General features: G+C 34.1%; 3 protein-coding genes across 9 annotated transcripts in view; 1 reads left to right on the top strand and 2 right to left on the bottom strand.

Annotated features, from left to right (window-relative positions):
- LOC141447210 (calcitonin gene-related peptide type 1 receptor-like) overlaps nucleotides 1-13,867 on the bottom strand; it is a 444,034-nt gene that overhangs the window by 40,485 nt on the left and 389,682 nt on the right. The window lies entirely within an intron of this gene.
- LOC141447212 (uncharacterized) lies at nucleotides 349-2,700 on the bottom strand. The gene is made up of 2 exons (XM_074114522.1): nucleotides 820-2,700; nucleotides 349-704 (listed from the first exon to the last, which is right to left on the bottom strand). The coding sequence occupies exon 1, from the start codon at nucleotides 2,374-2,376 to the stop codon at nucleotides 1,753-1,755; it is 624 nt and encodes a 207-aa protein (XP_073970623.1). The 5' UTR covers nucleotides 2,377-2,700; the 3' UTR covers nucleotides 349-704; nucleotides 820-1,752.
- On the top strand, nucleotides 2,844-5,340 carry LOC141447213 (uncharacterized). Its single transcript, XM_074114523.1, has 2 exons — nucleotides 2,844-4,878; nucleotides 4,994-5,340. Exon 1 carries the CDS (start codon nucleotides 3,322-3,324, stop codon nucleotides 3,943-3,945), a length of 624 nt encoding a protein of 207 aa, XP_073970624.1. The 5' UTR covers nucleotides 2,844-3,321; the 3' UTR covers nucleotides 3,946-4,878; nucleotides 4,994-5,340.

Genomic DNA, 13,867 nt, shown 5'->3' with positions numbered 1-13,867 from the left:
GAATTTATTACATTTTCCTCTAAATAATTAAAATATTTTTTTTTATAAACTTAATTTTTCTTTCATTTTTTTTTTTTTAACTAAATTATTTTTTTAATAATTTTATAACAGAAATCTTGCACTAAAAGTATTATTTAAAAAAAAAATATATATCTTCCAGTTTTACATAAATTAATTTCTTTCATTTTTTTTTTTTAAACTAAATTATTTTTTCTTTTTTAATTTTATAACAGAAATCTTGCTCTAAGAGTATTATTTTTAAAAAAATATATCTTCCAATTTTACATAATTTCTTTCATTTTTTTTTTTTTTTTTTTTTTTATATATATCACATAAAAATAAAAATAACTTAAATAAAAATAAAATTAAAATAACACTTAAAAGAATTCCAAATCATATCGGCGATTTTTTATTCCTTTATAGAGCAAAGCTATTTTTCTGTTTGTAACATCATACTCGTCGATAATTTCTTTCGTAAACATGTCGGTGAATCTATTTGGCAGGAAAACTATATTTGGTTCGTCCTCAAACTGTGTAGGTCCAACATACGATCTGATGTGTGCTATTATGGCTTTTCCATATTTAGTGTTAATCTTATCAAATTTAACTATTTCATAGCTAACTCCTACGCGAAGGTCGGCAAGCCTACCAATCTGTGAGGAGCTTTGGTTAGCATCGTTGAGGTACGCTGCCAAAGTCGACATCTGAAGGGAATTTTGAAAAAAGTACATATGTAATTAGAAAAATAATATTTTAATTCAATCACTGTGAAGTGTATAAAGATTTATGTAAGTATAAAATAGTAGTATAAATACTTACTTTTAAGTATTGATAAAATTTAATTTAATCCGCCTGGGTCGAGTTCTAGAGAAGAAATGATGTTGAATCCTTTATCCTATACCCCCACTACCAGTCACAAAGCCGACATGTCAGTGCAAGTCTAATAACTAGTTCAAAATTCAATTGCTAATACAGTTGTGCATAAACATGTTTACACCTGCATAGACCTGATTAGCTTCAGTAATCATTTAATGCATGGGTTTTGTAAATTGTACGGAATACAAAAGTAATGATAGTAGTTTTAAGCACTCATTGTACATAATTTATTTTGTCTCTCAATTAAGATTACAAAGTAGAATATAAATATAATTACCATTAAAACTTGAAGTTGCTCAAAGAATAAAATAATGTTATTATCCAGAATATGGTCAAATATTATGGAATTTTGTACAGATTCTTAAGATTTAGCAATAAATGCAAGTGCTTATCATCGTCGTTGAAGGTTAATACTACTTTTTTCATGTCTCACCAGATTTTATTATAGGTGCTTGGAAAAAATTATGATAATAATCGGTATTGACAAATTGAATTTCACAATATATTATTTTTTATGAAAGACTTGCTTCTTTTTTCATCTCATTTTGCTTGGAGTAATCAATGACAATATAAAATGTTACAAATTAATTTGGTGAAAAGGATCTAAGAACTGTGAGCTAGCCTGTCTTTGAATTTGAACTATACATGACAACATAAAATATTCCCAGTACTACACAGAAGTACTTAATTATAATCTGTAACGTAATATTATATAAGAAAAAGTTTTTAAAAGAGGGTAGGCATGAATGAATACATAACTCAAAAGGTAGCGTACTATTTTTTCATATCTTAGGAAAAAACTGTCACTAAATATTTTCTTCTTCTTTTTTCTGGTGTTCGTGTCGTTTATGGCGAATGAAGAAGGCTGGATGAGATCTAGCAGTTGTTGCCTAAAGGTTGGAAATGATTCACTCTTAAGAGGACTCCATCGAACTTTTTGATTGTCCATCCACTTTCCTTAAGTGAGGATTCCTCCATTTCGGAAATCATCTTATCAAAGCCTTCTCTTAGAGACTTTTCAATAGAGGAGTCTTTGCAAATTATCTTGTTTTTTGTCTTGAATGCGCAATTAGTTGTTTCCTCTTTCATATTTTCAAATGTAGCCTCCAAAACCAAATTATATTTTATTGCGGTTTTATCGCCATCCATGGCACTTTCAATCAGTCGATGCAATGTTTCTTGCTTACCTGCTAGAAACTCCATTACATCAACTTCTCCAGAGCACGGTATGAAGAAGGTTCTCAGAGTTCCACCAAACGACGATTCCACTTCGTATAATTGTCCTTGTGCGGCGTCCAATCGTGCTTTTTTGGTTAAGTTGGCCGGCGCTTTCTGTCCACAGCTACGAATGTGACAGTTTAAAGTTTTCTTAGTAGAATAAAACTCGCCGCATGCCACACATTGGAAACGAGTCTGACGCTTCAGACATGTTTTTTCATGGCGTTTATTGGAAAATGCTCTTGAAAATATTTTATTGCAATGGCTGCATTCAAAAGACATAATGATAGAATTATTTGAACAAAGTTTAAAAATTAAGAAACAAATCTGTAACAAATTGTATGCTCAACTTAAGAATGTATGAATGCTGTAGCTTAGTAGATATAATTGCGGTTCTTGAAATCAAAGGGTTTAAGTGTACAAGTGTCTAACGAATTAACAGCTTGCGCACAGTCATAGAACTAATAAAAAATGCATACTTCGCAACACTTTTATCGTGCAAGGGATTAAAATCGATATTAGCGTTTCTGTCGGCAAAAAAATAATAAATAAATCTAAGATCTGAACTGGTGGTAACATGCATGTTATAGCCCCCCCCCCCCACTAACTTAGGTTAGGTTATGATAGTGTAAGTTGCGTTTGATTAGGTTGGATTAGGTTAGGTTAGGTTAGGTTAGGGTTCGGCTAAATTATCGAATTTAATACAATTTACAATTAAATAGGCTAAATTCGATAACTTAGACTAACCCTAACCTAACCTAACCTAACCCAACCTAATCGAATTTAACAGTACTAAATTGTATTTAATTGTAAATTCGATAATTTAGCCGAACCCTAACCTAACCTAACCTAACCTAATCCAACCTAATCAAACGCAACTTACACTATCATAACCTAACCTAAGTTAGTGGGGGGGGGGCTATAACATGCATGTTACCACCAGTTCAGATCTTAGATTTATTTATTATTTTTTTGCCGACAGAAACGCTAATATCGATTTTAATCCCTTGCACGATAAAAGTGTTGCGAAGTATGCATTTTTTATTAGTTCTATGACTGTGCGCAAGCTGTTAATTCGTTAGACACTTGTACACTTAAACCCTTTGATTTCAAGAACCGCAATTATATCTACTAAGCTACAGCATTCATACATTCTTAAGTTGAGCATACAATTTGTTACAGATTTGTTTCTTAATTTTTAAACTTTGTTCAAATAATTCTATCATTATGTCTTTTGAATGCAGCCATTGCAATAAAATATTTTCAAGAGCATTTTCCAATAAACGCCATGAAAAAACATGTCTGAAGCGTCAGACTCGTTTCCAATGTGTGGCATGCGGCGAGTTTTATTCTACTAAGAAAACTTTAAACTGTCACATTCGTAGCTGTGGACAGAAAGCGCCGGCCAACTTAACCAAAAAAGCACGATTGGACGCCGCACAAGGACAATTATACGAAGTGGAATCGTCGTTTGGTGGAACTCTGAGAACCTTCTTCATACCGTGCTCTGGAGAAGTTGATGTAATGGAGTTTCTAGCAGGTAAGCAAGAAACATTGCATCGACTGATTGAAAGTGCCATGGATGGCGATAAAACCGCAATAAAATATAATTTGGTTTTGGAGGCTACATTTGAAAATATGAAAGAGGAAACAACTAATTGCGCATTCAAGACAAAAAACAAGATAATTTGCAAAGACTCCTCTATTGAAAAGTCTCTAAGAGAAGGCTTTGATAAGATGATTTCCGAAATGGAGGAATCCTCACTTAAGGAAAGTGGATGGACAATCAAAAAGTTCGATGGAGTCCTCTTAAGAGTGAATCATTTCCAACCTTTAGGCAACAACTGCTAGATCTCATCCAGCCTTCTTCATTCGCCATAAACGACACGAACACCAGAAAAAAGAAGAAGAAAATATTTAGTGACAGTTTTTTCCTAAGATATGAAAAAATAGTACGCTACCTTTTGAGTTATGTATTCATTCATGCCTACCCTCTTTTAAAAACTTTTTCTTATATAATATTACGTTACAGATTATAATTAAGTACTTCTGTGTAGTACTGGGAATATTTTATGTTGTCATGTATAGTTCAAATTCAAAGACAGGCTAGCTCACAGTTCTTAGATCCTTTTCACCAAATTAATTTGTAACATTTTATATTGTCATTGATTACTCCAAGCAAAATGAGATGAAAAAAGAAGCAAGTCTTTCATAAAAAATAATATATTGTGAAATTCAATTTGTCAATACCGATTATTATCATAATTTTTTCCAAGCACCTATAATAAAATCTGGTGAGACATGAAAAAAGTAGTATTAACCTTCAACGACGATGATAAGCACTTGCATTTATTGCTAAATCTTAAGAATCTGTACAAAATTCCATAATATTTGACCATATTCTGGATAATAACATTATTTTATTCTTTGAGCAACTTCAAGTTTTAATGGTAATTATATTTATATTCTACTTTGTAATCTTAATTGAGAGACAAAATAAATTATGTACAATGAGTGCTTAAAACTACTATCATTACTTTTGTATTCCGTACAATTTACAAAACCCATGCATTAAATGATTACTGAAGCTAATCAGGTCTATGCAGGTGTAAACATGTTTATGCACAACTGTATTAGCAATTGAATTTTGAACTAGTTATTAGACTTGCACTGACATGTCGGCTTTGTGACTGGTAGTGGGGGTATAGGATAAAGGATTCAACATCATTTCTTCTCTAGAACTCGACCCAGGCGGATTAAATTAAATTTTATCAATACTTAAAAGTAAGTATTTATACTACTATTTTATACTTACATAAATCTTTATACACTTCACAGTGATTGAATTAAAATATTATTTTTCTAATTACATATGTACTTTTTTCAAAATTCCCTTCAGATGTCGACTTTGGCAGCGTACCTCAACGATGCTAACCAAAGCTCCTCACAGATTGGTAGGCTTGCCGACCTTCGCGTAGGAGTTAGCTATGAAATAGTTAAATTTGATAAGATTAACACTAAATATGGAAAAGCCATAATAGCACACATCAGATCGTATGTTGGACCTACACAGTTTGAGGACGAACCAAATATAGTTTTCCTGCCAAATAGATTCACCGACATGTTTACGAAAGAAATTATCGACGAGTATGATGTTACAAACAGAAAAATAGCTTTGCTCTATAAAGGAATAAAAAATCGCCGATATGATTTGGAATTCTTTTAAGTGTTATTTTAATTTTATTTTTATTTAAGTTATTTTTATTTTTATGTGATATATATAAAAAAAAAAAAAAAAAAAAAAAATGAAAGAAATTATGTAAAATTGGAAGATATATTTTTTTAAAAATAATACTCTTAGAGCAAGATTTCTGTTATAAAATTAAAAAAGAAAAAATAATTTAGTTTAAAAAAAAAAAATGAAAGAAATTAATTTATGTAAAACTGGAAGATATATATATTTTTTTTAAATAATACTTTTAGTGCAAGATTTCTGTTATAAAATTATTAAAAAAATAATTTAGTTAAAAAAAAAAAAATGAAAGAAAAATTAAGTTTATAAAAAAAAATATTTTAATTATTTAGAGGAAAATGTAATAAATTCCATGTCTGTGCACGTTGGGACATGTTAAGACAAGCCAGTTACTTATAAATTTCATTCAGAAGTATCAATTGCAATACCATGTTTGTGCACGTTGGGACATGTTAAGACAAGCCAGTTACTTATAAATTTCATTCAGAAGTATCAATTGCAATACCATGTTTGTGCACGTTGGGACATGTTAAGACAAGCCAGTTCGATTAAAAATTTCATTCAGTTGTATCAATTGCAATCATGACCTCGTCGGGTGCGTGTGTCGTAGACATGCAGTGCTTCATAGACAACTCAAAACTGTATATCGTGAAAGAATTGTCTATTTTAGACATGGAGAATCTTTCAAGTGGACACTGGTTGTTTAAACCGCCAGAAAATCTGTCATTAAATGCATTCAGTTATCGAGTAAATTCATGGTTAACTAGAAATTTTCATCAAATTAAATGGGAAGAAGGAGAGGTGGACTATGTGGAATTAGATGCTATTCTACACAAACATCTTACCCATTACAACAAAATCTTTGTAAAAGGACTCCAGAAAAAACAATTTTTAAATCATTATTGTGGAAACGTAATCAACCTAGAAGAATTCGATTGCCCTCAAATTTCCCAATTAAGACCATTTAACGATGGTACTCAGTGTCTTCTTCATAACAAGACTCCGACGATGTGTACCCATTTTCATGTATATGCTCTTTCACATTGGATATTAATTTCAAATGTATTAAGAAAAATTTAATTTTAATATATGTATTGTATTTGTATAAAAGATGTTTGTATATAAGTAATGGTTAAACTGATAATGTAAATGATTATATTAAAAAAAAAATGTGAATATCTCTAATTTCTTTTTTTAATAATAAAAAAAAAATGCATTTAGAAAATTTTTATTTCATTTTTTCTTCCCCTGTTTTCTTGCTAATGATAATAAAATAATAAATAATAAAATAAAATAATTTATATAAAAAAATATACATTGAAAAAAAAAAAATGAATAACATGAAAATAAAATAATAAAATATTTGAATAAATACATTATAATGAAATAAAATAAATTATTAAAAAGAATAATGATATTTAAAAAGAAAAGTCTGAAAACGGCATGTCAGAGCAGGCCTTTTTTTTTTTAGTGGAGCACAGACACAAAACTTTTCAGACCTGCGCTTGCATGTTTTGCCTGGCATGTGCAGGCATGTTAATCTCTTGCTAGGCACAATATAGTTCATTTTTAATCTTGACTCCTTAGCGTTCGGAGCTCCGATATTTCAAAATATATCAAGTTATATATATTGCACAAACAATTACATATACATATTTGATATACAATATAGATACTAAAAATAAAAAACAAATAAGAATATAAATAATACGAAGATAGATTTACTTATATTTTTTACAGGTAATTTAACTTTTTTTTCTCTTGAAGATAATTTGAAAATTAATACATTTTCATAAAAACACGAAATGCTATTGGCTAACAATAAGTGACGTCATGCCCAAGGGTGGGAGACATCAGTTAGTTACTGACCAATTCAAACAGGGCAAGCTCAGACATGCAAGTTGAGCAATATTAAGCCATATACAAATTATGTGATAAATAAAGAAAAGTAAATTAAAACATTTATATTTTATTAAAAAGTTCAAAGTTCAATTTACTTTTAACTTCATAATAACAAAAAAAACGGTTAAAGCGAAAGAGGCAGCTGGCTACATGTCCAGACTTGTTGGAGCATGTTTGTGCTCGTTGAGGATATGACAATGGTATGAGTCATCATTATTTTTACTTGCCTGTTCAAACATGTTGTGCAAGCGTGTTAACATTTTTTTAAAAAGTAAGTTATTAAGTGCCTGTTCAAACATGTTGTGCAAGCGTGTTAACATTTTTTAAAAAGTAAGTTATTAAGTCTACAAACATTCAAAGTTTTATTATTTATAAAGCAATAAAAGCTAATAAGGGCAAAGTTCAGTTTTAAAAATATTGTTTTTTCTAAGAAACATATATGAAGTTAACGGACAGGTTGAGTCCTGCATCAAAGGTGGGAGGTATGATTCACCTTAGAGAGAGAGACACTTGCAAGAGAGAGAGAGAGGGAAGACAAGCGCGCAATTCTATTGGCTAACTATAAGTGACGTCTTAGAGTGGGGGGGGGACATCCGTAACGGTAAAGTAGTGAAGCTTGTAAGGTAATTCGTCATTCGTTGCCCACAGCTCGAGAGGTTAACTTCATACTTCAAAGGTAAGTAATAATACTTTTTTTATTGAAACAATATATTGATAATGATGCGATACTTTCATATAATATTCTTCTTTCAGATGTCTAAGTTGGCAAGCTTTTTGAATGATGTGAATACAAGGTCTGTGGGCATTGGCAAATTATCAGATCTAAGAACCGGATACTCATACGAAGTGAAGCAATTCGAAAGAATCAACACTAAATTTGGAGATGCCATCGTTGCCCATTTACATTATATTGGCCCGACAATGGACTACCCAACGAGGATCTTCCTTCCATGCAGATTTGCGGCAGTGATAACTGATGAAATGGTGGAAGATTACCAACAATCAAAGAAAAAACTATTAATAATGTACAAAGGCTTTAATAATGGAAGATATGACATAGAATTTAAATAAAATTTATACTGTGAAATAAATGTTACTATTTTACTTGTATACTTCCGTTAAATAAAAATAAAATGTTTTAATTAATGTTTGTTCATTCTTATTTTTACTTTATACACTTATAAATAAAGAAAAGTTAATTAAAACTTATTTATATTTTATTAATAAGTTCAAAGTTCAATTTACTTTTAACTTCATAATAACAAAAAAAACGGTTAAAGCGAATGAGGCAGCTGGCTACATGTCCGGACTTGTTGGAGCATGTTCAGGTAATCACACATAATAAAAAAAAACGGTTAAAGCGAATGAGGCAGCTGGCTACATGTCCAGACTTGTTGGAGCATGTTCATACAGGTTTGTATAGTTGGTAAACGGAAATAATAATAAGATATATGAAAGTTCAAAGTTCAATTTACTTTTAACTTCATAATAACAAAAAAGAAACGGTTAAAGCGAAAGAGGCAGCTGGCTACATGTCCAGACTTGTTGGAGCATGTTTGTGCTCGTTGAGGATATGACAATGGTATGAGTCATCATTATTTTTACTTGCCTGTTCAAACAGCTGGCTACATGTCCAGACTTGTTGGAGCATGTTCAGCTATGTTGGCATATATATAAATTAACAGGTATGATAAAAGATGTGGAAGGGAAAGGGGGTGGCTTGCTACAGAGACCTGTCCAGAGAGGTAATCATTTGGAAAAAAAGATGCAATTCTATTGGCTAGTTAGAGTGTGACGTATTTGTGGTGGGGGGTTAATGCTAGTATCGCAGTCCAAGTGTCAGTTCGGGTTTAGTTTTCAGTGAGTGTAGGTCGCGTCATCAGCAGCGGAAGCAGTCCAGGTGGAGGGGGTAAGTAAATAGTTTTTTCTATTACCTAAAGTGAGGTTATCCATTTTTATTTAAGTTGAATATTTTTGTGATAGTGGGGGTAATTTAAATTTAAAAAAAAAAATTATTGGTGAGGGGGGTTAGATTTTTTTAAAAAAATAATTCCTAGTTAAAACATAAGAGAACATTCAAAACTAGAGTAAGCGAGACTACCACTGTGGCCGACTGGTGCAGATGACGTGTCTATCAGTACGAAGGTTGTAGGATCGAATCCCAGGTAAGTAAAAATAATTAAAAAAAAAAAAAATCCCCCTCCTGTCTATCAGTGGGCGAGGGGGGTGGAGGTATGAGGTCCGCCATCTTGTGGTCATCAGCTGGTACGAGGTCGGCCATCTTGTGTACTACAGCTGTTAGGAGAGCCGCCATCTTGTAGGAGGAGCTTAAGAGGCCAACGAATACGACGACCTAGAGGTGGTGGGGGTAAAGGTAGGTGTCATGTAATAGGAGTAGGGCTAGGGTGGGGGTAATGAGGTGTCGTCGAATTCGCTGATTGGTCAATTAATAAGGGTGGGGGAAGGAGTGGGGGTAAAAGGGGTGTCATCGAATTCGCTGATTGGTCGATTAAAAGGGTGGAGTGGGGGTAGGGGCGTGGTCTAAAACCCTCGTCGAGTTCGATGATTGGTCAAAAAGGGGTGGGGAGGGGGTAGGGGGCGTGGCCTAAGTGGTCGTCGAGTTCGATGATTGGTCAAAAAGGGGAGGGGTGGGGGTAGGGTTAGGGGAGGGGGATGGGAGGGGATGGCCGCCATTTTGTATTTTAGGTGTGCCAGAACCGCCAAATCCTCTCTACTTATAAGGATTTAAAATATTAATTTTGAAATCATTTTTAGAATTAATAATTATGATTACAGTAATTGATCATATTAATTATAATATTTTAATGAAATTATGCAGTTAATCAAATTGTACAAAAATAATTCAATTCAATATCTTTGTTCAAGAACAGTCTTCTTTGGCTGAGATAACAGCCTCTTTAAGTTGGTTTAAGTCGGCAAAGGGCCTTGTGATGGCGTAGGGGGTTCGGTAAAGAGACTGGCAGCTCGTGCCAGTTTGCAACGATCCTATGAAAATCAAATCTTAACTTCACTACAACTTTTTGAGTGGGCAGTAGAAAACATCACCAACATAGACTGCATATTGAACCCAGGAAGACTGTTGAATCTGAGTGTTTTTTAAAAAATCGGTTTGCTCAAGCATTGGCTATTAAAGGAACACAGCAATACCATGCTTTCATCCCCAAAAGTAAATCCAAAATATTGGTTAAAAACTTTTCTATGAAATCAGAAGCTTGCGAAGTTTCAAAATTCCCTGATAAACTAAAATTAGCCAACATATCAGGTTATATCAGTATAGTCTATAAAGAAACTGGTGGCTTGGATATGTTTTAGAGAAAAATGAAGAACTTGATGAAGTAAAAGTAACTTTTCTTCATCCAGCTGGACCCTCTAAATCATCTCGCATCCAAGAAATGTCGATATTCTTTGGGTCTCAGTAGTGGATGTTTTGATAAAAATTGATCCTGTGACTCTGACTGGAAGAACTTACATATGTACATCTAGAAAGTGATGCATGTCAAACAAATGAAGCCTTTTCAAGCTTAAAATAATAAAGAGATCCTATTACTTAACAGTATGTTTTACTTTGGACTTATTAGTGGAATTATTATTAGCATTATTGTATTAACATGATCTCTGGAATATAACTTACGACGGGTTGCTTCGGCTGGTGTTGCCGGAGGAAGCTCTGTTGGTGGGATACGCCGATGATGTGGCGGCTCTAATCTCGGCGCGGGACCTCAATGTAGCCCAGCTGAAGTTGAACCAGGTCATGCGCAGGGTAAATTGGTGGATGGCGGCACGCGGATTGACACTGGCACTGGCAAAAACAGAAGTAGTAATGCTCACCAAGAGGCGGATTGAGACGGGCCTCCCACTGATGGTGGGAACAGAGACGATTGTCTCTCTGGACGCTGTCCAGTATTTAGGAGTAACCCTAGATGCCAAGTTAACTTTCGGCAAGCAACTGCAGAAGGCCGCTGATAAGGCATCAGAATGTGTTCGAAAGTTAAGCAGGTTAATGACCAACGTAGGGGGCCCGAGGGCTCATACCCGTAAGTTGCTAATGGGAGTAGCGCACTCCATACTGTTATACGGGGCTGAGATCTGGGCAGACGCGCTCCAAAAAGAAGTATACAGAGAGAGGCTGGCGCGGGTCCAGAGAGTTGGCGCGTTGCGGATTGCCTCTGCCTACCGAACAGTCTCTGAACCAGCCATTTTGGTCATCGCGGGAGTTATCCCCGTTGCGCTGCTAGCTAGTGAACGGAAGCGGCTCTTCGAAAGAAGAAGGGAAGCTAATAGGGCAGCAGCTGCCCGAGAAGAGCGAGAGCGTACAATGGCTGTATGGCAAGCTGCGTGGACGGAGGAAACCCGTGGCAGGTGGACGGCAGTCCTGCTCCCAGATATCGGAAGCTGGGTCGGCAGGGGATTTGGGGAGGTGGACTACTACCTCACCCAGCTACTCAGCGGGCACGGTTACTTCAGGGAGTTTCTACGGAAGATAGGGAAGCGGTCAGAGGGAAATTGCCCCCACTGCGTCGGAATGAGAGACGACGCCCATCACACATTTTTTGTGTGCGAATGATGGGGTCGTGCCAGAAGGGATCTGGAAAGAAGAGTGGATCAATGGGTTACCGAGTGCTTTCAAGGCATAATGCTCTCTGGTAAGGCGCAGTGGAATGCTGTGGCAGTTTTCACTAGGGAAGTACTAACCCTCAAAAGGCGTGAGCTAGATGGAGAGGAGGATAACCCCTAGTGGGTAAGGACTGGAGCCTAGCCTGAAGTAGTGCTGCACAAGCGAATCCAGGCTAGGCCAGGAAGTAGGGGGGTGTTTTAGCCGGTAGGCCGCGAGGGAGTCCGGCACATTGTGCGTAAGATGCATTTCACCCCTCTTTAAAAAAAAAAAAAAAAAAAAAAAAAAAATTGTATTAACATGAATTCAGAGTTGAATTAATCGGATTGGAGCTTTAGTCTTAAATTTTTTTAACAATGAAGCTATTGTCGTCCCAAATTAATATTTTGCCCAGTGATTCATAACACTACTAGCTATTCATGGAATTAATTTTAAAATTTTAAATTATGTACTTTTTAAAAAATTTAAAATTTAAATTTAACAAACTTTATTTATCCTAACCCATATGGTGTCGCATATCACAGGAAAGGGCATTATATATGCTATAAAATGACACCAATCCCAAGTCTGTAGCTCAATTAGGAAAGCTTCTACAGTAATTCAAAAACACGGGGTTCCCTCATATTTTTCCAAGTCTATACCAACAGTAGACATGTGCCAAATTTCAAGAAAATCCGAGATGGTGAGGTTCAGACCCCGTGTTGATTTGACATGGAATGACCCTGTTATAAAAATTATTATTAAAAAATCACAGCCACGTTCCATCAAAAATAACATCTAAACAAAGTGTAAAATAGTGCAATTTTGATTCGAAATTATTAAAATAAAATTCGAACTATTATTTTGCAATAATCTGATTAGAACTTAATGTTTAATAATATAAGTGTATAAAATAAAAATTCCACATATTATAACAATTATAGGTAAAGAAATATGAACTAACCTAAGAGAAATGCTAAAGTTTAGCAATCTCAATATTGCCGTTGTAATCTAACTATGTAAACATAAAGCTCTCATCGCATTATTCACGAAGATATTACAGTGTAAACAGTATATAGAGGAGGCAGTAATGTTATCCCATGTTATTAGTGGCCATTTAACACCATCTCCATGACATAGACAACTTGGTACAGAGTTTAAATCTATTTCACATATCTTCCGTTTAATGTCACACAAAATGTGTGAACCATCCATATGCAGAAATGCTTTTTACAACCACAAACTTCTACCAACTTGGAAAATTAAACCATTTATTTGGTTGAAGAACATTAGATGGTCATTGTTATGCCAGTTAATACTCTTAATTAAAATTCCAGGCACTAATAACCCCTTTTCACTATCTCTCCCTCTGGACTTTTTTGGTATTGTCTGTCAGACTAACACCCAGATTTCCCTTGACCTAGCAAAGTTACATCAATGAAATAAAAGAGTTTGCCAACCATAAATCATTGTAAGTAATTATTATGATTCTCTAAAATTACTTTGAATAAATCCTATTAATTTTATACAAACCAAAATGGATTAAATGAAAATAATAAATCTGGTGATAACTAGTCCATGTGAATAGCGTTCTGATAAACTTAATTTGGCCAGTAATTTAAGAGAAATTATACTACAGATGATTCATTGTATTGCCATACACTAAAACAAACGAAGCTATTGTGTTATTTATTTAGCCAGCTAGAATGTATGTGTAGAACTCATTATTAGATTCACAATGCTTGTTATCAGTGATTTCATTTGTCAGCATTACGGTAACTCTCAAATCAGATGGAATTCAGAGTACGTATTATTCATCTTTAGAGATTGAATGAATCATCAGGTTTGTGTAGAGAAATTTAACATCCACTTTATAAAACTTAGGTCTGCTGTCACCAAATTATCTTCGTCAGGTTATTTAGTCCTTCAGATAGTGAGCTAAGTTAAAAACGGGCAGATTTCTGGTAAAAGATAAATCAGAAATCACTGCTATGTCCACAATTTTG

The sequence above is a fragment of the Rhodnius prolixus genome, unplaced genomic scaffold (assembly GCF_049639745.1).
Source record: "Rhodnius prolixus isolate KJV_2025 unplaced genomic scaffold, Rpr scaffold_7, whole genome shotgun sequence".
NCBI classification, from domain to species: domain Eukaryota; kingdom Metazoa; phylum Arthropoda; class Insecta; order Hemiptera; family Reduviidae; genus Rhodnius; species Rhodnius prolixus.
The sequence above is the reverse complement of the archived record's forward strand: the minus strand, read 5'-3'. Positions and strand labels throughout refer to the sequence as shown.